This window comes from Oncorhynchus mykiss, chromosome 13 (genome assembly GCF_057628025.1).
Source record: "Oncorhynchus mykiss isolate SJ-2025 chromosome 13, ASM5762802v1, whole genome shotgun sequence".
Taxonomy (NCBI): domain Eukaryota; kingdom Metazoa; phylum Chordata; class Actinopteri; order Salmoniformes; family Salmonidae; genus Oncorhynchus; species Oncorhynchus mykiss.
Window position 1 is genome coordinate 31,015,129 of NC_143034.1, and position 25,097 is coordinate 31,040,225.

Here is a 25,097-nt window from a genome sequence, read left to right on the forward strand (position 1 = left end):
GCTTAAGCCCCACCTGCCCTGAATGACAGGTCGCCTCTGGTCATTAGGCCTGTCGCCTGAATTGATGCGTCCATGCGCGCCTCGGTCTCAGCCACTCATCTCTCCCTTGTCCGCAAGCGTCTCGGCCACTCACCTCTGCCTTGTCCGCGAGCGTCTCGGCCACTCATCTCTGCCTTGTCCGCAAGCGTCTCGGCCACTCATCTCTGCCTTGTCCGCAAGCATCTCGGCCACTCATCTCTGCCTTGTCCGCAAGCGTCTCGGCCGCTCATCTCTGCCTTGACAAAAATGTAAGTGTTCTCCTCAAACCACAAGGAGGGTATTATCACCCAGTTTCCAGTCAATTCACTAATGTTTTATGCTGCTGACATGCGGTACTGTTGGACTAATTGCCTGTCGTTTTTTGGGACTTGTTGTATTAATACTTTCACCCCGAGTCTGTCATAAACCCTTAAAATAGAAGACTATCAAACCGCAACTGACTCAACATTCCACACAAAGCAATGTTGTTTACTCTCAGGTATGGCCGGGTATTGATGCCCCACAAAACTACAGTGGAGCTTGTACTGGCATAGTGTGGGCAGTATGAGGGGGGAAGAGGCTGAGATCCAGTATAAGGGAGAAGTGGATACAGGAAATTAGTTTAAAGAGTATACTAAGTAGAACGTCATTATATACAGTCTACATTTTTTGTTGTCTTTTTTTAAGAGAAACTGGGCCCCACTCCAGTACAGTAGGTGGCAGTAATGCACCATAACGTTGGATGCCAACTGCGGATAAACCCCACCGAAGAAGAATCCACAGACAGCTACTCAGATCTCGGACAAGTCAAGGGACGTAGAATACGTTTGTCAGCTGTCAGTGCACTTTACAGCCTGGTAAGTTTGATTCCGTTGGCTACTTTACTTAAAATATCTTACATGTTCAGGAACATTAAAAAAAAAAAAAAAATCATGAAGGCCTAATAGACATTCAGCTGGCCACTTCACTCAAGCAAATAATGTAATAACACAACATCGAATTTCTCTATCCAAAAGGGGAAACGGTAAGGTTAGAATCAAAATAAAGTAGATAATGACTTCGCGCAACGATAGTATCTTCAAAAGCCAAATATTTAATATATATGCACCACGGAAGCAAAGACTGTAAATAAGTTTCGTTTCGCCAGAGTGACGCACTGAAACTAGAATACCATTCTACTAGCGACAGGATTTTCTTTCAAAATAAGAGTCTCCCTGCAAGGATATGGAAAGCTTTGTGACTATCCTTTTGTTTAACACTAGTTACGTACAACTGTTTCTCAAAGCATTGCAACCACCTTGGAAAAATAACCTATTTTTTTTAATCATTCATTATTTATACCAGCATTTAATTTGAAAGTTTACACAAATGCTGTTATATTAATACAGAGTGTTGCTGGCCTTTTACTCCACATTGGCCACAATGCAAAAAAAAAAAATGTACATTTAATTTTTTTATTTAACCTTTATTTAGCTAGGCAAGTCATTTACAACGACGGCCTACCCTATATACACTGAATTACATAGTGGTTTATAGAGAAAAAACAACTATTATTTGTGCCGGTGTTTCCCAAGTTTTCACAATCATTGTAAAGCCCTAGTTATGTTTTTGCAACCTGTGTGAAATGGCTAGGTAGTTAGTCGTGCTTGCTTGTGGCGTTTCAATCAGTGACGTCGTGCCCTCAGACCTTGAAGAGGTTATTTCCTTTGGAAGTAGTTATTTCCCTTGGAAGTAGTTATTTCCCTTGGAAGTAGTTATTTCCCTTGGAAGTAGTTATTTCCCTTGGAAGTAGTTATTTCCTTTGGAAGTAGTTATTTCCCTTGGAAGTAGTTATTTCCCTTGCTCCGCAAGGGCCACAGCTTTTCTGGAGCGATTGGAAAGGGGCCGAAGCAATACACTGACAGTAATTTCTGAAGATTAAATAAATAATGTGATATGTGATTAATTTAAGGAATTAAACAAGTCTGTCCAAGATTTTAAGGTCAACCCTGTTACGTTAACTGAACTCTCATTTTAATATTGTGAAGCTATTTCTGTAAAACATCTAACAGTCAAATCAGTGTAAAAGCAGGTGAGCTGGTACTACTCTTTTTGCCCATTTTCTGTTGTTCTGTGTTGGAAAACTGAGCGGGTTGAGAATAACACATCAATCCTGCTACTTTATTTATGGTCAACCCTGCTACTTTACTTATGCTCAACGGTCAACCCTGCTACTTTATTTATGGTCAACCCTGCTACTTTATTAATGGTCAACGGTCAACCCTTCTACTTTATTTATGGTCAGCCATTCTACTTTATTTATGGTCAACCCTTCTACTTTATTTATGATCAACCATGCTACTTTATTTATGGTCAACCATGCTACTTTATTTATGGTCAACCATGCTACTTTATTTATGGTCAACCATGCTACTTTATTTATGGTCAACCCTGCTACTGTATTTATGGTCAACCCTTCTACTTTATTTATGGTCAACCCTGCTACTTTATTTATGGTCAACCCTTCTACTTTATTTATGGTCAACCCTTCTACTTTATTTATGGTCAACCCTTCTACTTTTTTTATGGTCAACCCTTCTACTTTATTTATGGTCAACCCTGCTACTTTATTTATGGTCAACCCTTCTACTTTATTTATGGTCAACCCTTCTACTTTATTTATGGTCAACCCTTCTACTTTATTTATGGTCAACCATGCTACTTTATTTATGGTCAACCCTGCTACTTTATTTATGGTCAACCCTGCTACTTTATTTATGGTCAACCTTTCTACTTTATTTATGGTCAACCCTTCTACTTTATTTATGGTCAACCCTTCTACTTTATTTATGGTCAACCCTTCTACTTTATTTATGGTCAACCCTTCTACTTTATTTATGGTCAACCCTGCTACTTTATTTATGGTCAACCCTGCTACTTTATTTATGGTCAACCCTTCTACTTTATTTATGGTCAACCCTTCTACTTTATTTATGGTCAACCCTTCTACTTTATTTATGGTCAACCCTTCTACTTTATTTATGGTCAACCATGCTACTTTATTTGTCACCCCCCAAAAATATTTAAGGGATTGGGATTTTGACATTTTTTATTAAGTTTAACATGTGCGTTTTGACATTCAGCTAAATAAACTTTTTTCCCAAAAAGTTGCACTACTCCAAAGGCACCTAATTGGTGGAGCTACCCCAATATTGTGAACATACCAATAGCTATACCAAGTGGTCTTCATTTTTTTTTTACACTTAAAAAAAATACTTTGCATATAAGCACCATGTAAATGGCAATTGATTACAATTTAATATCTTTAGAATGAGTTATCAACATTGCAATGTTTTGAAATGTGAGCTTTTATTTTGAAGGTTTCCATACAAAGGTGAAGTCGTCATTTCTGCTGTTGGCAGGATAGTAGTTTAAACAGAACACTCACAGACAACACAGCAGCAGACAGTTGTAGTTCCATCATGGCGGAGGATATGTTTTCCCTCATGAGTCTCGAAGACGAACTGAGCTGTAGCATCTGCCTCTGTGCTTTCGACTGTCCGGTGACAATTCCATGTGGACACAACTTTTGCCAAGAGTGTCTCCTAGAAACCTGGAAAGACAACTACAGCTGTCCACAATGCCGGACCCACTTCACCACCAAACCAGAGCTGAAGAAGAACACCGTTCTCAGCACTGTTGTGGAAACGTTCAAAATGAAGTCGAATAAAAGCGACCTCCCCAGTGAGGTGGGCGACTTAATCAAGTGGGATGCGGTCAAGATGGAGCCCAAAGAGGTGGCTATCTTGTGCGACACCTGTATGGAAGCCAAAGCATTCAAGACCTGCCTCACCTGTATGGCGTCATTCTGCCTTGAGCACGTGAGGCCTCATCATGAGAACCCAGTGTTTGGCGCGCATCAGCTGAACGAGCCTCTGGGCGACCTGCGCGACCGTATCTGCCCCGACCACCACAAGCTGATGGAGTTCTACTGTGTCCAACATGGCCGCTGTATCTGTGGTGTCTGTCTGCAGCAGGTGCATAAAGGCTGTACCTTCTCCAACCCTGATGAACAACGGGCACTGCAAGAGGTAAGTTCACAATAGATGTTAATACACCCCATCCACAGTCAGGCATACAGTAGTGTTGTGCCAGCCCATTGCCCCCATGTAGTGCATTACAACTGTCTAGAAGACTGGACTTTTTTATAACGGGAAAGGGGAAAGACCAGAGCCTGTTGTTTTAATGGGAGCAAATGAATCATAGTGGGCAGAGCCAAGCACGAGCTAGTGAGATCCTATTGGCTCATTCTGGCATTTATTTGCATATTTCCGTTATGGAACGCCTACTCTGAAGTGTATGTACAAGAACTCAATTCACCCTTGCACTCCTAAACAATGTCGTTTTAAGAAACTTTGGCAAAAGTTAGTCTACAAAACCCAGTTCACTGTTACAGATTCTAGTTTTGGAACTGAATGTTGGCCAAAATCCTTCAACCACTGCTGGCCCCTGGGCTTCCTCTCATCACCATATTTGGTAGTGAGTGGAAACTAACCAGATGTTTCACATGTATACATCTGGTGAAATACCCAGCATACCGTTCTGTTGGGATACCTAGTCAGTTGCGCAACAATGCGTTCAACCAAAATGTGTCTTCCGCATTTAACCCAACCCCTCTGAATCGGAGAGGTGCAGGGGGCTGCCTTAATCGATGTCCATGCCATCAGCACCCGGGGAGCAGTTGTTAGGGGTTAACTGCCTTGCTCAAGGGCAGAACGGCAGATTTTTCCACCTTTCCGGCACGGGGATTCAAACCACCTTTTGGTTACTGGCCCAAAGCTCTTAACCGCTAGGCTACAGGCGTAAGGTCACTGGTTCAAGCCTCAGTACTGACTGTTTACCCTATTTAGCAGTGATGTCATTGATCAAATCACTAATCCTAAAAGAAAACAAAAGTTAACCCATCTTAAGAGTTAGAAATGTTTTATTTGGTTGAAGATGATATTCATTCATGTCTCATTCAGTCTGATTTGAGGGGCAAGTTGAGTATGCTGAATGGAAAGATTGACAAGAACCAGACTGTCATCTCTCAGATGAGTGACCAGCAGAGCAAGTTGAAGGTGAGCTACCATTTTTTTTTTAACAAAGGACTCAAGAAAATGTCTTTAACTACTGTATTCACTAGCAAGTAATCAATATACAAAGCAGTTTGAAAGCTTTGAGCACGTGGAAAAACTAAATATCGAACACCCACACAGTAAGAGCTGTGTGATATGCTGTGCGAGAGATCAATTTGAGAACTCCACGTATACCGTGTGTCCGTTTCCTCCAGGACTCTGCAGCCAGCAGGAAGAGAGCTCTGGAGGACGAGTACCGCCAAATCCGGGAGCTGCTGGACCGTGATGAGCGTGAGGCTCTGAACACCGTGGACCGCGAGCAGGAGAGCGCTCAGACCAAACTCCAGAACCTCATAAAGAAGTTCAACCAGAACATTGCGAAGCTTAGTGCGGCAAAAGATGGCGTCGACAGCCTGCTCAGTCAGACTCAGACCGTGGCTTTTCTACAGGTGAGTCCAGAGTAGCGAAGGTGGCTTTGGTGAACTGCTCGCACTCAGGTGACGAGAAACCTTGCCTGAAACCAGAAGACTTGCGTCAGCTCCCGGCCTTAGCTCAGTGGGCTAATAGTCTTGAAATTATAATATTGACTATAATATATCTGGTTGGTTTTTACCTTTTCCTTTGGGACAGGCCTCAGTTGACATGCCGGCAGCGGTGGCCTTTGACCCCTATACCCCGAAGGTCAACCTGGACTCTAAGGCCTTGGCAGCCTGGCATGCCTACTCTGCAGTCCTGAGGGAGCATCTCACATTTGTACTGAAACAGCCTGTAGAGGCCAGACTGCAGATACTCAAACCAGGTGTGTGTGTATATACAAGTGTATGAAACATGCTTATGGGCGGCATTTGTATGATGCCTTGTGATATTGAATTTAATTCCAGAACTTTGCATGGACATGTTCGACAATGGTGATTTTTACATTGGAGAGCAATAAGGGATCAAACAATGAGTCCAATCAAACAATAATTCACAATCCAACATCTCATCCCTCAAATTGGTTACCAATCTGGTGGTGTGAGGCGTTTGCTTTCCAGATTCCAAGCATTATACTTAGAATACCTAAGTGAAATAGTCACCACTAGCCGGCCTCCGCCCAGTACCCTGCCCTGAACTTTAGTCAGTGTTACTAGACGGCTACCACCCAGTACTCAACCCTGCACCTTAGACACTGCTGCCCTATTTACATAGTCATTGAACACTGGTCACTATAATAATGTTTACTTACTGTTTTACCCACTTCATATGTATATACTGTAGTCAAGGCCTATCGTATTTAACTACGGCTTTAAATCCAATTTCTATTCATAATGTGTATACACACCATCATATACATATTGTACAAAGCATTAAGAACACCTGCTTTTTCCATGACAGACTGACCAGGTGAATCCAGATGAAAGCTATGATCCCTTATTGATGCCACTTGTTAAATCCACTTCAAATCAGTGTAGATGGGGGGAGGAGACTTGTTTATTTTTTTTCTTAAGGGATTTTGAAGCCTTGAGACAATTCAGACATGGATTGTGTATGTGTGCCATTCAGAGGGTGAATGGGCAAGATTAAATATTTATGTGCCTTTGGTAGTAGGTTCCAGGCGCACAGATTTTAGTGTCAAGAACTGCAACGCTGCTGGGTTTTTCACACGCAGCAGTTTCCCATGTGTATCAAGAATGGTCCCCCACCCAAAGAGTCAATGACTATGAAATCCCTGCTATTATCAAAAGTATCAACAGTAGTAGATGTAGGCTACCGTTAATCATTGCCATTTCCCCATTAATCTAGAACATTTGGTTATGGTAATTTCCGTTTATTCAATGTATTAATATGGCATAGTGTTCTCATTCTCGTAGTGTACAGGTTGTTTGGAGAGCTCAAACTGTCTAATGTTTATCATAGAACGAATGTAACCATCTACATTTCCAAATCTAATGTTTTGCTTAAAGTTAATCTAGCATTTTACCAGAGAGAAAAGAGGCTACACATCAGAGCGCTGTCTGTTGATAGAATGCCAGTTTGTGAGTGAAGTGCAACTGTGTCTGATACCGAGCAGAAACTAACTAAACTCACCCCATTCCGTACAAATGTGCGCAACCGCGACATTCAAACGAGGCTGCAAAGAAAACGAATGGGACTGTAGCGACTGTGTTGACTTCAAAATCTGGGGTGTGAACTACGTTTCTATTCAAGTGTTGATGGACATGGTAATGGCTCTAGAGTGTTGGAGAAAAGTTGAGAAAACTGACCCTCCGTTACATCGAGACGTGTCATGCCGTAACGTACAGCACGCATAAAGCAACTATTTATGTCTTACTATCTCTCTCCACCAGGTGTAGCACTTCTCTCATCCTTTAAAAATAAGAAATGGACAGTGACGGGGGTAAGGGGGGGATACCTAGTCATTTTTTGCGTCATCATTGCATGAGATCATCATTCTCAAAGCCGCTGTTGACTTCTAAGATCACTTTATCACCGCCCTAAAAACCCTATTCAAATTCGACACAAACCTTCAAATAGGTATGTAATGACACATTATATAAACTCTTTATAGTGTTTTATTTACATTTTAGAGGTGATAAATTGGACAGATCGAGTGGAAAAAAAGCAATTTTCCCACAGGACATATCTCCTTCTCACTATCACGCATTAGTATCGCTTCCCCACCCGCCATTTTTAAAAAGACCCGACGGGGCTCATTGCCTTCTTGAATCATGCAGAAACGGGCAGCGTGGGGGTCATGTAATTGATTCTGTTAGAAAGTGGAGAAATTGTGCTTTACAATGGTATTGACATTACAGTTGATCTGGAAGTATTACGTTTTTGGGGTGCTAAAATAAGGTCAATTGTACGGACCAAGGCGATGTACGAGTTTATGTTTACAACTAGATCCATGACAAATCACATGCTTATCAAGCACAAAGAAACGTTTTCGGCGCTGGACAAGCATCAGCAGACATCTCGCATTTTGTCTTTTGCCACTGCAAAGCACAGCTGTGACGCCACCAGAGCCGAGCATGTAAAAGCGTCTGCATGCTTCCCAGGTGAAACAGTTCGGTGCATATTGAGTTTGAGTTTGTGCATATTATTGTGACGTTTTTGTTAGTTTTGGACTTTGGTGAGATTTTTTTCCGGCTGTTCGGGAACACACAAAAAATGTTCTGGAGGCAAGCTGAAGTTCGGAGCCGAAGTCACGCCCCTTCGTCAGTGATTGGTCAACAGTGGGGATTCTTCAATAAAGTCTGTCATTCAAGGAGGCACGACTCTTTCATGCACATTTTTTCGTTGTAAAAAAACTGCACAGAACATCTTAGTTAGATGTAAAACTGCTTGACTAAGATTGTCGGCAAAAACTCAAATGTCATTCATTTTGACTGTATTTTAGATGAATTGTGTATACTGGCTACAGCGTCTCAAGATGGACAAACTGTACTATTGCCGCTTTTTTTCCCTCTCATTTTTCAAGCACACTCGTTCGTTTAGGCTAGCCAAGGTTGGCTAGGCGCAAGCCGAACTAACTGACGCCTTAACATAGCTCATTATGGTTTCAATGAATGGCAATCGAGCAATTAGAACTTATCTGTAATGGTTATGATAAGTCATGCATGGTTGTGTGCTGTTGGCATAGACAAATGCACACATTTTCCAGTGTGTTCCTTTTCTTATAATTTTTTCATTAGAGCACTCAAATTATGCGAGTACTAGAACAGTAAAATGCCATCCCTATTGTAGAGTCCATGCCCCGACGAATTGAGGCTGTTCTGAGGGCAAAGGGTGGGTGCCACTCAATATTAGGAAGGTGTTCTTAATGTTTTATACACTCAGTGTATACATTTATTTTCCGCACTTTGACATTGCTTGTTCTAAAATGTCTTAATTCATGTTTTTTTTTTGGAGAGAGATCTGGGTGTATTGTTATTACTGCACTGTTGGAGCTAGGAGCATAAGCCTTTCGCTACACCCGCAATAACACCTGCTAAATATGTGTACATTACCAACAAAATGTGATTTCTTCCCAACAGCTGAGAGGTTTGCTCCTCCTCTGCTGCCAAACTACTATGAAATGGGTGAGTGCCGATATGCCCTCCTCTTTATAATAACTACATAACTCCTGTATGCCAGATACAGTAGCGGTTGGAATCTCCCAGAAAGGTATGGCTTTTGTCCGGCTAAATGGTACAGCCACAGTAGTTTGTGAAATAAGTAATAGACTCATAGCCTAATCACGACCTTGGGCACTGTATTTACTTTGGTACAGTGTGACACTATCTAAAGTTTCATCTGGTCTTTGTTTCAGGAGGCATGCCACCACCAGGTCACCAGAGAATGCCTCGATCCCACAGCCCAGGAGCCCCCCTCAGGGCAAACCAGAGGAAGAAGCCTCCACAAGATTCAAACCGAGAGAGAAGTAGGCTATTACGCGATGGGTCGTTGTGGTCTTGTAGCCTGATAAAGATGTCCTTTTTAGTGTCTAGGTACATTCTACCAAGACACTACATTGAACCATTCAACAAACATAGAATGCGATGCACCGACTAGGTCTCTCCATTTCCTTATCAGACCAGACAAATACAGCTCGTTCTATTCAGTCAGAAACATCTGTGACATGAAGGGTTCAAAAACCAAGTGGCAGATCATTGTTATACTGTCAATTTATTTTATCTTTATTTAACTAGGCAAGTCAGTTAAGAACAAATTCTTATTTTCAATGATGGCCTAGGAACAGTGGGTTAACTGCCTGTTCAGGGGCAGAACGACAGATTTGTACCTTGTCAGCTCGGGGGTTTGAACTTGCAAACTTTCAGTTACTAGTCCAACACTAACCACTAGGCTACCCTGCCCCAATAAAGACTTACTGCCAATTATACCACTCTATTTACACCTCTGAAGGGTCAACAATGACCCAGAGTTACTTTTTTGATCCTACAAGTCTCTCAACCATTTCTCCCTTTCAGAGTCAGACAAGAAACGAGATCACAAAGAAGGGAAAGAACATAAGGCTGACAGTGAGAACAGATTTTTCAGTGTTTTTCTGTGTGTTTACTTCAACTTCTGCCAAGCTCAGATAACAGGTGTGCTGTGCATGACATGTTTTTTGTTTATGATCCGGTTTAACAGGGTTATAGCTGTTCAGTCTGTTTTGCAAACCTTTGGAGAGAGCGCTTAAAGGGATATTTTGTCAAATAAGCAAACGCTCCCATAGACTTCCAGACATTGTGCTACTACTAGTTAGCAATCGCGTTAGAAACTACCTTCAACTTCCTTCAAACTGCATGCAGACACTAATATGGTATCAATGAGTTCATCGGACTCTGGGTAAGTAAAAATAAATAAAAGGGGCTTAATTGCCAAAAAGTCTAACTATCCCTTTAACCTACATGCTTTAGGCAGCAGCTGACTCATACAATATTGTGTAAAGTACTGCCTGCAATCATTGGATATGAAAATATATTCTAAATTAGTTGTTTGTCTTCCCTCAGAAAATCCCCAAAAGCCACCTAATGCTCCCAGAGAGTTCGCCACTCCTGTTCCACACACACCAAGGGACCACCCCAGAGGACAATCAGCAGAACCCAGACCCAGGAACAGGGAGGACCCAGGTAGAACTGTTGTTCATGCAAAAAAAATATCTATACACTGGGGAAACGTTGCTTAAAACGATATCCTCTGCTCGAGCAGCTGAATTCCATAAGTGAGCCTCCAATGACAAATTTGAATGCAATTCTGGATACTTGTCGCAACTTTGGGGAGGGGGGGGGGGGGGGGGGGTGTATTCCAGAGAGATGGTTTTACATATTTAGGATTCCCTGAAAATATCCCGCTTCTCTTAACCAGATGAGGGAGTACGTGATTTCTTGGTTCCAGAACGTCTGCTTCTCGTTTAAGTAATTATGCTAAGTGAATTGCAGATTGGTTGATCCGACAACTGGCACGCAAACGTTCAAAAATTGGCCTCGTGTCGATGACAGAAATACACGACAGCTATGGATTCAAAAAGACAAAGCCCAACATTTCACAAGTTTAGAAAAGAGAAACTATTGTAAACATACAACAAACATGTTCACACATTTACCAAAAATGAAATACAGCTGCTGCTGCAATAGCCAGAGCGGGAGCCTGGCAGAAAATTGCAGACCGAGTAAATGCTTAAGTGAAGCGGCCCAATTCCAATATCTAATAGGCCTAGCTTACACACATGGGTGACTAGTGATAACGCTTTCACTTTATAAAGCACTGTTATTACAACGCTGGTGATATTCGTGTCACGGCTATGGCCTAATAAGTCGATTGTAAGTAGCCCATGTCACAATTGCAATGGTGGGCCCATTCCATAGCCTATATAGGATGAGTAATTAATTGAGTGCGTTTCACGACAACATGGGCAACAATGTGTTCTATGTTGTAACACCAGTGAGGTTTGCAAAATCTGCGGGATGAATTAGGCTATTTATCACTTTTCATCGTGTTGCTGAGGTTTATTAATTTAGCGATTAGCAAAACATCGCAGCCTACTGTACCTGCAAGTCTGTTAAAGACCTCCTTGATTATATGGATCGCTTGATGGGCAGGGAATGCAACAAAGACGTAGAATAAAAATCTCTAACGCAAGACGGGCTCTTCTTACGGCTCTACGCACAGTTGCCTTGCCAAATCGTTCAGCGTCATCCTCATTGTACAGGAAACTTCCAGAGGCCAAACGATTGCTACGTTACAAACAGAACTACAGAGTTTGTAGGCCTATGTCAGTTAAGGCGAAACTACGTTGGATTACATTGGCTATGTACGGGTCGAGTAAATTGGCCAGATATTGATTGTGCGGAATAGGTTCCACAAAAAAAAAAACTGAATCATTTCAAGGATCTAGTCGAGGTCCAATAGTTTGTTCCCTTCGTTGTTTGCCGTGCGTTACAAAGGCTCTGATGTCAATTGTGTTTTCCGCAAAGGGACAGGCCATAGTGACGGACAACAATCTGATTGGCGGAGAAGCCCCATCTTTATTCCCCAGGGCAGGCTAAGATCAAGTTAACCTCTGAAGGTAGCAGGTTCGCTTCCGAGCATTTGTTGCTATGGTCGATCAGGCTACAGGTCGAGCTCTCTTTCTGGAACCGGAAATCCGGAGTTAGTTTGACAGATCTCGCCAACTCCCTAATCCGGCTTTCTGGACCACCCCTCCGGTTGATCAAAGTCACCTATGCACTCTACTAAACTAATGTCATGGTGTTTCTCTTACAGGACAACCAAGTGTTCTCCCAAGTATCACGTCTGCAGCAAAACGAAATGACCTTCTGCAATGTAAGTTCACAAGTGGTTTACCGCAACCACGTAGCAAACCGACTCTGGCTCAGTCTAGGGAGGCTAGGATAGGCTATATGTTTTGCCAGAAGATACCGACCCTACCGTTGCGCTTGTTTACACTGAGCTGCACTGGGGCCGGAACTCAATCATGGTTACATTAAGACACCGTGGAGCCGGCGTGAGATATGGGAAGGAAAACGTACCTCGATGCAGGGATGGGATATGCCACTGTGCTCCTTTTATCCACGCTGCTCCATCGGAATCTTCTGGCAAGTCTGTAACCTCTGAGTGTGCGTTCAACATAAGTCAACAGGGTGTTGTGAATGTCTCGAGGGGAGACGGCTCATGGTGATTGTTGTCGCTCATATGATGACAAGTATAACAATATACAGAAAGGCATGCCAAACAAAAAAGATTCAAACACTCAGCAGGAGATCCCCATTGGCTTGGGATGCTACTCTTGATCCGCTTCTAAGATTGTTACAGTAATTGCCAGTTAATCACTCGCACCTGTGAGCAATTACACAATCCTTAACCCTGCTGGTACTCCTAACACCTGGCCTGGCAGCTGCTGCCAGCCGTGGAGGGATGTCTGTAGTGGAAATAGACTCTGTGGTCTAACCACTTATCTCCCTGTATTCCTAACACTAGCTTGAAAACAAGTACTGCATTCTGAAGGAACTTTTAGAAAAGTGTGTGCAATGGGTGTGTTTGTGTGCGAGAGAGAATCTTACCTCCTGTCTCTCCCTCACCAGATGGCACGGTTCTCACCTTTGACCTCAAAACAGCCCACAAGCGCATCTCCCTCACAGAGAACATGACCGTGGCCTCTGTGTCAGACGAGCCCACCCCTTACCCCGATGGCCCCGCCCGTTTCTCCGTCTGCAGCCAGGTGCTCACTTCCAAGGGCTTCTCCCGCGGCCGCCACTACTGGGAGGTTAAGATGAGCAGCAACAACTTCACCGGCATCGGCCTGGCCTACAACAGCATCGACCGGAAGGGTCCGGCTAGCCGGCTGGGGCGTAACGCCCAGTCCTGGTGCGTGGAGTGGTTCAACGTCAAGCTGTCGGCCTGGCACGCCAGCAGTGAGACTGTACTGCAGAACCCGAATCCGACCCGCGTCGGCGTGCTGCTGGATTGCGAGGAGGGAACGGCCACTTTCTATAACGTACAGGACCGGGCATACCCGTTCCATACGTTTGTGTTCCAGTTCGCCGAGGCAGTGTACCCGGCGTTCTGGCTCTTCTCCAGCGGCTCGTCTGTTAGCCTGTGCAAGCTGCAGTCTTGAGAAGTTAACACACAAACACACATTCTTCTCCCTCGCAAATAATTAGAATATACAGCCTCTGGGTCAATAAATGACTTAATCATACTGATATTGGGAACTTGTATCTTAAAGGTTATTATTTGGTTGTAGTTACTGGCTTTAGTAATAATGCAGTGTAGGTCATATCATTTTGGACTTTGGTCTCTTGTAACTGCAGCAACCTCTAAACAGGCAGCATTTGTTAATCAGTAACTAATGAAAACTAAGCACTTGCATACAGGTAAAGGAACATTACAAATTATTGTACAATATTATTGTATTGTCAAAAGCATGATTGACATCCTTACTACCTTTTTTTTTTACTGCTGTTGTGATGTCAGCAGCATGCCGTGAAAGGAATTGATTTATTCCTTAATGGTTCATCAGACATAGCGAGTTACATTGGCTGGATAGAAGGAATTAGCTGACATTGCGATCATTCATGTCTGATTCGCAAGTGGTTACGTGACGTGCTATAGGCACGACTTACAAACAGAACTACTAAGTGGTATTTGAACCAGGCGAATGAGTTCTTTCTCCGGCTCTGCAGTCCTGGCTAAATGTCTTGATCATCCAGTTTATTTACAGATACATTTAAGTGGTCTGTGGGTAGCTGTTTACAGCCTGTTCTATCAGCTTATGATCTCTTGGTGTGGGTCTTGGCAGTACACAGTAATCACATGTAATATGCACAAAACGACATGAATAAACATGTTTAACATGTATGTTATCTGCTGTATGTGAACAGTACCACAACGTTCAGAAGGCCATGTACTGGCACACCTATTGCAAGAGTGTGGATGGCTTTTGCAGGTGTTAGGCATCCCCGCATTAGGGAATGTCATATCCAATAACACCACTGGATATAGAGAATCAATGAATCGAACAGAAAAGCATCCACATTATTCTTGATACCCCCAAAGGAAAAGTGGGTATCGTTCCCTTTTTTTCTTGATCTAATACATTTCGCTACAGTGTTTCACATAGAGCCTAGAAGTGAAGGGGGTGCAGTGTGAGGATGTGCTGAAAGTGCTTCCTGACACTGCTACTAGGACATTGCTACTACAGGCTTGATAGAACCTAGCCTGGTTGCCAGATCTGCATTTGTTTTAGAATTACAGTGAACAGGGCAGAGGAGTTGGTTGATCTGGCAACCGGGCTAGATAGACCCAGCCTGGCCCATTAGAACAAGCAGAGGTCATTTAGACCCTGTGAACAGGAGTTGTTCCAACTCTGTGGGTTTTGTAAATAGGGATGATTTAGGGCTGGGGTTTTTCCTGTCTGTGACCAGACAAAAGAAAAACTCTGGGCCCAAGTTATAGCTAATTTAGCTACATATCTGTAGCACAGTGATGGTCTGTTGGTGTTCGTTTGGACATCTGTGGGTGTCACATTGTCTGTAACGTGGGTGCATGCTTCTCATAATTCATGCCTCTGATATTGTGGATTGGAACTTTTCCATTTATGGACAGACAGCCATCGCTACGATCGGAGAGCAAGTTGAGAATAGCATGTGATGGATTAGTTTTGCTTTGCAAAGCCCAGTGCCAAATGAATAGTTGGTGTCATTGCCTTCTCCCGCTATAGAAACACTAGTTTTCCTGATTTAAGGGATTTTGACTGTTAGTGGAATGAAGGCAAGCTGATATTTAAGGAAAAGATGAATTCATTTGCTGGATTTAAGCCATTATTGCCACTGGCTTTTTAAGAGATCCCCAAAGGTTTGGACAAAGTCCGAACGACTCGCGTACACAACACCAGATAGAGCAAAGATCAGAGGGCCATTGTCATGGTCCTTGTGTGTCAGCACGTTATCCTCTCTGTCCATTCCTTCCGTCTTATAAGCTCGGTTCTTAATTAATGTGCTGATGGTGTACTTCGTGTTGGTTTGGCTTACTGACTTTGTTTGATCGAGTCTTGTTTAACTGAAAAATATATTAGAAATTGTTGGTTGTGTTTTAAAGGGTAAGGTATTGATTCTGTTCGTGTATAAGGGGTTTAATCTGGTTAAAGACAACTTGATAATGTCCCCTCGTGATTTACTATTAGAAGGTATTTTGTGCTAATGTATTCCTCCAAAAATGTATCACATACAAATACATATAGTTACTAATGTGTGTGGTGGGTGTGGCTTATTTGTTCCACATGTCTAGACACGTATATATACTGCATTTGGGGATTATATTACTTCAAACTGCTCAGGAGTAGACATACCGCAAGTGCACGGGAAGAAAAAACACTTGCTTTTCATATTATATACATGTAAAACAATGATTCATAATAAATATGAAAATATTTATTGATGTTTCCAAATCCTAATTTACATTGCTTATTACATTCAGTGAAATGATCCGTTTCAACATCTGTAGTAGCAAATTCAGTAAAGCCGATTTTATTTTCATCTTTATGTCTCTTAAATGTTCCTCTGTTTTTTTAATTGCTTTAACGTGATTCATTGTTTGCTTACAATAAAAGTCATTTATCCATCTCTCGATCCATCTTTTCTTTTTAAATGGCCATGAAGCAGGTGGAGAGAAAATGGAGTCATATGCGTTCCGTTCTGTTATGCCAGTAAAGCGCTGTTATGACTAAGTGATTTCTTTGACACTTCCCACAGCAATCTTGTGCATTTTATGTAGTGGTTTGACTGCAAAAACTACATGTGTAGCTAAATATATCTCCAAATATACTCTACCTTGTGGTGCGCTGTACATTTTACTCAAATCTTTACAGGAAAATGTATCGGCAATAGACTATCACAGGTCTCCTTCCATCGTTAAGTGTAGACATAATGACATGTACATAAACGACCAAGACTACGATTATCCATTACCATTCAATATCTGAAGACAATCTAATTGAGAACATTCGGTGGCATACAGTACATGCTCTTCGACAAACCTCATTTTCTAAAACACATGGAATGAAAGCAGGCTATTTCTCCAGCAATGCATTGACATTTCTAAAAAACCTCACAGCCTATAAAGTACCACAGTATGAGTGATAGTACCCATAAAACCTAGCAGTCACATCCCATGGGGGATTTTTAGAAACATTTCAAATAAGGGGCTGTGTTTCTTGTAGGCTTACCCTGGTGTGATGTTTTGATAACCAGACAAATCTCTAGTAAAAGGTGACCTTTATAAATATATTTGCCTGTATTTACTCCCCTAGCGATGACGTGCAGGAGCTTGCGGGGATTTGTAGTTTTGCATTTCCACTTTGATTCTAATTAGCATTTTCAAATCTAAGAGTAAATGGAGCTGAATATATTGTGATAAGTCACCTTGTCCGAGAGAGTTAGATGATTATCAAAACGTCACGCCAGGGTTAGCCTACACGAAACACAGCCCTGAAGTGTTTTTAAAATAGGAGAGCTGAATGGTGGAAAAACTATTGGAACCATTTCCCTGTTTGACCGCTAGGTTTTATGGGTATTATGACACCTCCAGTGTGGGGCTCTATACCCATTAAACTCAACTCTGGACATTGAAGCCAGTTCCACTGCATTTTTTTTTTTCATTGTTCCCCTCTAATCAGGGACTTATTTAGACCTGGGACACCAGGTGTGTGCAAACCATCAGGTATAACAGAAAACCAGCAGGCTCCGGACATCATAGGGTAAGAGTTGAGTACCCTTGACCTATACTGTTTGAAATAACATTTCCGTCCACAGTTAAGATGCTCAGACCTGTTTCTAGAACATTCAGGTTTGTTGTAAACATACAGTAGAAGCGCAGATACACATAAAATGGGTGTCCCCAAGCAACGAGACGATTACCCAACGGCTTAACACACACAAAGGGAATGTAAGCACTTATAGATCACAAGCATAGGCATTATATTGATAACTATGGACCTCCGAAGCTTTAGGTTAACATTGACAATCCTCCCATTATACAGTTGATGCCACTGGTTGGCTCTGGCTTAATCTCTTAAGCGCCGAGACTTTTAGGAGACCTTCCAGGTCATATTTTTTTTGCAGTCACGCTGCACAGATGATTAGGAGTGCTGATCTAGGATCAGTTTTCCCTTATAGCTCACACTGAATAAGCTTATATGGACAGGCGGGACCTGGTAACCTGGTGGAACCAATCTGATTGCTGTGTTAACAGTTCTGTTCTACTGCACGTGATTTGAAATAGAATGGCAAACGCAGTGATCAGACTGGTTCCACGGGCTTAGGGACCTGCAGAAGTGCTTAGGAACCAGGTGCGCAGTGTGACTGCATAAGAGTCGACCTGGAACACCCCCTATAACTTTATTATGGCTGTAACAAACCTGATATCATCTCAACTTTGAACCTTGACCTCCCTAAAATGACACAAAAAAAAAGCTGACATTCTTGAAAGGTGACAGAGATTCAGGAAAAACCCCAATCACAGATCATTAAAACATTCCGAGGTAATAAACATTGACAGTCGACACACCATAGAAATAGAATGGCTAGATGCTCACCTATTTCTATGTGACAGACATAGGGTGTCACCTAGCGGTTGTCTAGTGCTAAGCAGCATGAAGACATTAAAAAATGTTTGAAATAAACAATCTTTCCATCGTAGACAACATAAACAAAATAGATACGGACAGTGTAATACAACTATACCTATGAACACTTTGAGCAGTTGCAACTCAGTTGAGGGATGGTACAATTCTAACTATATCCTATGGAGTAATTCCTACAGTGCAACAAGAAGTATCCAACACAAAGAGGTCTAATTTAAGAAAAGGACAAAAAATATTGCTTAAAAAAAGTAGGAGCACGCTAACAGACAGTAGATTATAGTGGTAGACATTTTGTCTCCAAAAATGACAAGGTCGAAATGAAAAAACCTGTGATTAAATCCTTCATAAGCAACGGATATTTCACTAGGAATGGTTAACTAGGAGTCCTAATAAACTCATAAGAAATATAGTCAAGTAACATTTTCTTAAGACTTAGTAACCACTAACTAGTGTCTGCCCAATACAAGCACATGTAATAGGGGATTTGGCCAACATGGCAGAAACAGTGCATCATCATGAAATACATAATTAACAAAACAAACGTCCAGTGATTGACTTACTAATATAAATATATATTCTATCATAGGAGTACGAGTGTCGAGGTCAATGCTTCCTCCTGAGTCAGGGACACACAAGTGTTTGGGAAACACTGCCAAACTGTTATAACTATAGAGCTATTATAACTATGGAACAAGGGATCAGTGGAAATACGCCATTCTCCACCGAAACATCTGCCTCCTTTACCCAGAGACAGGAATATGCCTGAGCTCTCACTTATAATCATCTGGGGAGTGTGCAAGCGTGGCATTATGTCATCAGCATTTACTATAACAAACAGAGGAGGGGTATGGATGAAACATTGAGGTGGTGGAACTTGGGGGCTCAGGCACGAGCAGAGGCAGGACCTGCTGGCTTGGGAGAGTCATGGGGGGCGGAGCTCTCAGCCTCGGAGGTGCTGGATTCGACGTCGTCGTCGTCGGTCTGCTCGGCGCTGTGGTAGAGCATGAAGGCCTGGGTCTTGTGGGTGATGGTGATGGTGCACGGGCCCTGGGCCCACGGCTCCCCGTCCACCTGCATGGGCATCCGGGACGTCTTCAGCACCAGCTACAGAGCGATAGGAAGGGAGAGGTGGTAAGAGAGGTGGGCGGAGAAAAGGGAAGAAGGAAAGAGGGGAGAGAAGGTTCTTTTTTTTCTCTTTTTCTTTTTACTTTGGAAGAGCTGAACAGTGATGAGCGCAGTAAAAGCACATTTTAAGTACATTGACATTCACTGTACATGAACTAACCACGTTTAAAAACAAAACATGCAAATTGCTCCATTATTTACAAAAGATGGCCATTCAAACAGGTACTGTATCTATTCAGCTCAGTTCAAAATGAACCAGGAAGGAAACACAGAATACACCAGTCCAGTACACCACTGCTGTCCTCTCACACTGTGGAGATAAAACAGTAAGTGGTGGTGATGATGGAATGGTGGCGTAACCTCACCCTGACTGTGTGGGCCTGACCCAGCCGCACCGGGTTGGCCATCTTGACTTGGATCTGAGCACAGTGGAAGGAGCCAAACACACCCACCACCTCCAGCAGCCCGTCATCCAGCCTGGGAGAGGACAGGAGAAAAACACTTCGAAAACAACATAGAAAAGCTTTACAGAGCATTCATAAGCCCTAGATATGCCCTTCACAAATCACCCTTTAGATTGCATGACATTAGCTTATCAATGACTTCCGAAGCATCTCTAAAAAGGCCTAATGTAGAGTTTATGAAGGCGTCACACAAAAAAGGACAATGTGATCTTTAGTTATCCTTTCAGTGATAATACACAAGCAACGTTTCAATGGACATCGTCTGATGGTAGGGCTTATGAAGCCTTTATTGTTTCCATTTCTGCAGTGTCTAAAGTCCTGTGTGAGCCAGTGGTGCTCACCGCGTAGGGGGGTAGGGCTCGTCCCCCATGCCCTCCCACAGACGACAGCCTCCGCCCCAGTAGCCGATGTTACACACGATGATGCCCTCCAGACTGGGCAAGGCCACCCTCTCTCCATCCAGCTCCAACTGTGGGAGCACGCACGCACACACACGGGCACGCACGCACAAACACACACACACAAACAGGCACACAATATTATTAAATGATATAGAGTATCAGCTAGTTCAAGGAGGCATCCAAGGATTATACCACGCACAAAGAATGCTCGAGTTCATTTGAAGTTTGTGACATTTACCAAGGCAACGGAACACTCTATTAAATTCTCCCAGAGGCATAGAGGTGAAAGAGGGCACAACAGACATGAGAGTCGTTCCCTGAGGCCACAATGCGTGTGCCTGCGTGCGTGTTGTTTGTGTGCCTGCGTGTGTGTTGTTTGTGTCTGCGTGTGTCTCCTTGCATGCCTTACCTCAATCCTCTTATCCAGGTCTTTGCATTCTTGAACTAAGCAATCTTTGGTGCCATACATAAAATATACAGCCTAGAAGGAAAGGCAACAGTTTGATCAAAAGCAGGTCACGTTTAAACGGATTCAAATATATGTTTTACATTTTCACCCAAATAACAAACTCTTAGACTATTCTGAATCAGCCATTTACGTAACCAACCAAACACATAATTAATATTCAGTAAGTAAAAGCATTTCCAAATGTATTTGACTAAGAGAGAAAAGTAGCATTAAAGCATTTCTTTTCCAAATTGATGTGTCGACCAAGCAACCATCCTGCATACGTCCTCTCATACTGTATGTAAATTCAACCAAGACATTTGCATATGTTTGTTAACATTTTCAGATGCGTCTTCGGGCCGACTGACCTTGTTGATGATGCGGCTGGAGAAGAAGGAGGGGGTCTTCTCACGGTGCGTGTGGAAGTTGAGCGCCATCAGGGCATCCGGGCCCACTGAGAAATAGTTATTCATGGACAGGACCTGATGAGGATAGGACACACGAGTTAAGAGGTCCTTTAGTGATCAAATCAAGGTTATAAACAGTGAATAATCAATCACGTAGGCTATTCCAGTAAGCAGGATCATTAAGTTAACCAGCTAACGTTGATAAACAACCATTTAACTTGTTTTTCTGGTTCATTAAAAAACATGTATATTGGTTGTTGTTTGTCGAGTCAATTGTACCTTGTCAATTTTAAGTAATTTTTCATAAAAATAAGTTATTTAAAGCAATTTTGGACAGTTAGCTGGCTTACTAATTGATACAGCCCCATGTTTGCAATGGATCGCTTGGTTGGAGCATGGTTCTGTCAGTGGAAACAACAGTTACAGGTGTGATTCCTGTACGGGCCACACACTGAATATAGTATGTGTTGCTGATCAAAAGAGGCTAGCTAGAGAGGGTGAAACGCAACTCACCTTTGGCTTACGAAAGTAGAGCCCCTTTGAGGCTACCTGAACTTTCCACCTGTTAGGACAATGAAGATCATACTGGATCATTTACAACCATGTTACAACACAAATGGAACTAGGGATATTGAGGGTGGCAGCATTAGCACAGAAGGCTACGTTACATGAGCTTTGTAGCATTAGCACAGAAGGCTACGTTACATGAGCTTTGTAGCATTAGCACAGAAGGCTACGTTACATGAGCTTTGTAGCATTAGCACAGAAGGCTACAGGACTTGGATTTCGTAGTATTATAAGCCATTGCTTGAGCTTCATAGCATTAGCACAGGAGGCTACATGACTTGCGCTTCGTAGCATTAGCACAGCAGGCTACATGACTTGGGTTACGTAGCATTGTAGCATTAGCACAGGAGGCTACACAACTTCCTCTGGCTCTCCACTGACCTGTCCATCTTGACCACCTCTGCTTCGAGGATGTTCCGGAGCACCTGCTCCACAGGGATCTCCCCGGCGTAGCCCGACCCCCAGCCCAGGGAGTTGGACAGGTCGTTCCCCGTACCGAGGGGCAGGATCATCACCCTGGGGATGAACTGATCTTGGCCCTGGAGATCAATACACACGCGCATGTGAAGCAGACGTCAGTGTGCTGCTAACATATCTTCCTCCACTGTCCCTTTTACCGGGCTCAAACCAGTGATCCTCTGCTCACAAACACACGTGACCACCCTCCGTTACAATGTACCAACCGTTTGAGCTAAATATCGATAGTGATTAGATGCAAATGTGATTCCAATGGAACATCCACGCCATCTACAGACGTCTTATTCAATAATAACCAACAGTAGTTACAGCAACGTTAGTTAAAACAGTCTCTTGGCATAGAGCTGCACAACTCATTTGCTCCTGCCCATTGTCATGTGACGCATGTAAAAACACAGTCCTTTACCTTGAGCTTCATGGTGTCGATAGCATCCAGCACCCAGCCCACGGTTCCGTCCCCCCCACACACCAGCACCCTCACACTGCCTGGAGGCAGCAGGGTGCACAGCTGCAGGGCCTTAGAGGGAGGCAGCTCTGACAGGTCAAACACCTGAGAGGGGAGGGGAGGAGAGAGGAAAGGAGAAGAGAATAGGAGAGCGGAAAAGAGGAAAGTAGGAGAGGAAAGGAAAGGAGAGAGGAAAGGAGATAAGGAGAGGATAGCAGACAGAAAAGGGATGATATGGGAGGAAACAAAGGGGAAACGGTGGATAGGAGGGGAGGAGATGTTTATGCATCCCACCATCACCGTGCCACCTCCACAATCACTTTAACGCGAAAGAGTGCCTATTGTGCGCCAGTTCAATTTGACCTAGACATCTTAACAATTCCATAATATGCTACACAGAGGACTGACTGACCTGGACAGGGTTGAGGATGGTGCGGAACTCTCCAAGCAGAGCCTCCCCCATGTTGTTCCCACTGCGAGTGTTGGCCAGGACCAGCACTGGAGTCCAGCCGCTCCCGCAGGCAGATGCCAGCTAGACACACACACACACAGTTAAAATTAAAGTAAACAAAACCTGTTTCAAGCCACAACCCAGTCTTCTAACCTGACTCAAGAGGGACTGGTAGTTGCTAGTAATGCAACCAAACAGTCGGTTCCAATCCACCACTTGGGACACCCTAACCCCAGACACTGACCCCTCCCTGGGTGTGACCTATGACCTTGCTGTACTCATCGGGGTGCCTGCGGCGGAGCTTGTTGACGTGGTGGAGGTAGTGAGGGGGGATGATAAGGCTGCGGAACTCGCCCAGCTCACAGCGCTCCCCGTCCGACAGGCTGGGCTTGCAGTCGTCGTGCACCGTGGTCTGACACCACACACACCTGCCAAGGGACAAACACACACCCATCAAGCACAATTTACTCGGAGTTCACTGTAATGTCAAGGCAAAAGATGGACAGTGAGCTGGTTAAGAATTGTACATGAAAGGAAAAGGACACAATATTAATTCCTGCCAATTTGCAAATAAAGCAACGACAGCTTCCCCCATGATTGAAAAATTACAATAGCACCCTCTCCATCTTACGTGCCAGAACCATAGACATAAAAGTTAACGCCTTTGCATCCCGCTCACTCTGATTAATGTGGCATACAAAAACTCACAAATGACAGCCTAGAAGCAAAGTAATATTACCTAAAGTCACACAGCTTCGGTTGGTTCCCACATTGCTCCTTGCAGACCGCACAGACACTGCAGAGAGGGACGTTTCCCCGGACCCAGCGGTGCGCCAGTGTCCCATCCGTTCGGGACGGAGCCATGATCTCTTTGCACACAAGGCTCCGGTCGGCGCGACGCAGGCATGTCTCGTCGGCACACACTCCGCAGCAGTCGCAGACCGCCCCTTGCAGAATGTGTTGTTGGCATACACAGCAGTAGGTGGGCTTGTTGAACAGGTCGGTGCAGTGCCAACCGTGCTTGCTCTTGCGGAAGAAGTCTTTCATGTGTATTTTCCGTTTGGAGCGTTGGACACTGCACCACAAAGTAATGATCACCGGCACTACGACAGCGAGAGTGGTCCAAAACAGGAGTGTCCACTCTTCCCGCGACGATTGGTCGCGGTTTCCCTCGTCCCCCTCCATAGACATTCGAGGAAGGGTGGTTGGTATTAACGCGAATAAACTAATCAAATCATGGAATATCACGAGAATTCACAAATATAAACATTGTGCGCAAGTCGCGTGCATCATGATGTCCATGCAATAGCTACGAGAAAATGGCAACCTTCTCGTGTTGCGAAATAACGCACAAAACAATGCTCGAGCGAGATTGTAAACATTGGCTACCGTGCATTTTTGGGGGGCAAAAATACGTAGCTAGACGACGACCACCAACATTTGGAATATTAGCATACTGTTCTTGTTATGGAAAGTTATGCTAGCTATAGTTACTGGGCACCTGATGTGCTCCTTACCTACCCAGCAGTGACTACATTAGAAACTGATAATCCATCGTCTGTAAAAAAAATGTAAAAAAAAACACGAAACGCATGCCCAGGAATTTCTCATATTAAAAGGTTGCATTGACATGACAGCTCCATTACTATATCAATAACAACACGACTAAACAATAGATTCATCGATAAAACATATGTCCCATTGCTAACAGTGGCCTTCCCACCTAATGGCCGTGTTCAAGCGCGTCAAAACCGTGTTGTATCATGGGTACATTTTGACTGACTGATCTGCAAATAATATTGAGCGATTATTTACATAGAGCTAGATATAGGACTCACCTTTGTCTCTATGCCATTATAGCGTACGTGACATGGGCAGCGCCATTGAGGCTATCTCAATTTTAAAGTAGTCCATGTTCTTCTTCCCGATTGGCTGATCCCTCCCGATGACCCGGTTGGACATGACTCCAAAAGGGTCACCAGGGGGGATGAGCCAATGAAGTCCCACCCAGTTGACTACATTAAAATGGTGGAAGCCCTCAATGGCGCTGCCCATGCTAATAGCCTTTTGGCCAATAGAGGCCCCTATCATTCTCT

The 25,097-nt window shown here is 43.5% G+C and overlaps 2 protein-coding genes across 5 annotated transcripts; one reads left to right on the top strand and one right to left on the bottom strand.

Moving 5' to 3' along the window:
• Positions 1–747: 747 nt before the first annotated feature.
• trim25 (tripartite motif containing 25) lies at positions 748–16,196 on the top strand. Of its 2 annotated transcripts, XM_021557233.3 has the most exons (11): positions 753–875; positions 3,378–4,088; positions 5,022–5,117; positions 5,330–5,563; positions 5,745–5,913; positions 9,131–9,175; positions 9,406–9,516; positions 10,064–10,114; positions 10,589–10,708; positions 12,342–12,401; positions 13,160–16,196. In XM_021557233.3, exons 2-11 carry the CDS (start codon positions 3,480–3,482, stop codon positions 13,690–13,692), a joined length of 2,028 nt encoding a protein of 675 aa, XP_021412908.2. In that variant the 5' UTR covers positions 753–875; positions 3,378–3,479; the 3' UTR covers positions 13,693–16,196. The 2 variants fall into 2 exon arrangements, with proteins under 2 accessions (XP_021412909.2, XP_021412908.2); XM_021557234.3 differs by lacking the exon at positions 10,064–10,114 and having other exon boundaries at positions 748–875.
• LOC110485966 (diacylglycerol kinase epsilon) lies at positions 15,985–25,005 on the bottom strand. Of its 3 annotated transcripts, none has more exons than XM_021557236.3 (11): positions 23,741–25,005; positions 23,270–23,429; positions 22,963–23,082; positions 22,512–22,655; positions 22,010–22,167; positions 21,575–21,623; positions 21,023–21,136; positions 20,616–20,687; positions 20,147–20,274; positions 19,707–19,818; positions 15,985–19,320 (listed from the first exon to the last, which is right to left on the bottom strand). In XM_021557236.3, exons 1-11 carry the CDS (start codon positions 24,190–24,192, stop codon positions 19,099–19,101), a joined length of 1,731 nt encoding a protein of 576 aa, XP_021412911.3. In that variant the 5' UTR covers positions 24,193–25,005; the 3' UTR covers positions 15,985–19,098. The 3 variants fall into 3 exon arrangements, with proteins under 3 accessions (XP_021412911.3, XP_021412910.3, XP_090052148.1); XM_021557235.3 differs by having other exon boundaries at positions 23,246–23,429; positions 23,741–24,969; XM_090196022.1 differs by having other exon boundaries at positions 23,155–23,429; positions 23,741–24,922.
• Positions 25,006–25,097: the final 92 nt, after the last annotated feature.

Coding starts and splice junctions, on each gene's coding strand:
- trim25 (XM_021557233.3), top strand. CDS start 3,480: ATGGCGGAGGATATGTTTTCCCTCATGAGTCTCGAAGACGAACTGAGC. Junction 5,564..5,744: donor AGACCGTGGCTTTTCTACAG/GTGAGTCCAGAG, acceptor CCTTTGGGACAG/GCCTCAGTTGACATGCCGGC. Junction 9,176..9,405: donor GCCAAACTACTATGAAATGG/GTGAGTGCCGAT, acceptor TCTTTGTTTCAG/GAGGCATGCCACCACCAGGT.
- LOC110485966 (XM_021557235.3), bottom strand. CDS start 24,192: ATGTCTATGGAGGGGGACGAGGGAAACCGCGACCAATCGTCGCGGGAA. Junction 23,083..23,245: donor TAGGTCACACCCAGGGAGGG/GTCAGTGTCTGG, acceptor GTGTGTGTCTAG/CTGGCATCTGCCTGCGGGAG. Junction 20,275..20,615: donor ACCTGGATAAGAGGATTGAG/GTAAGGCATGCA, acceptor GTGCTCCCACAG/TTGGAGCTGGATGGAGAGAG.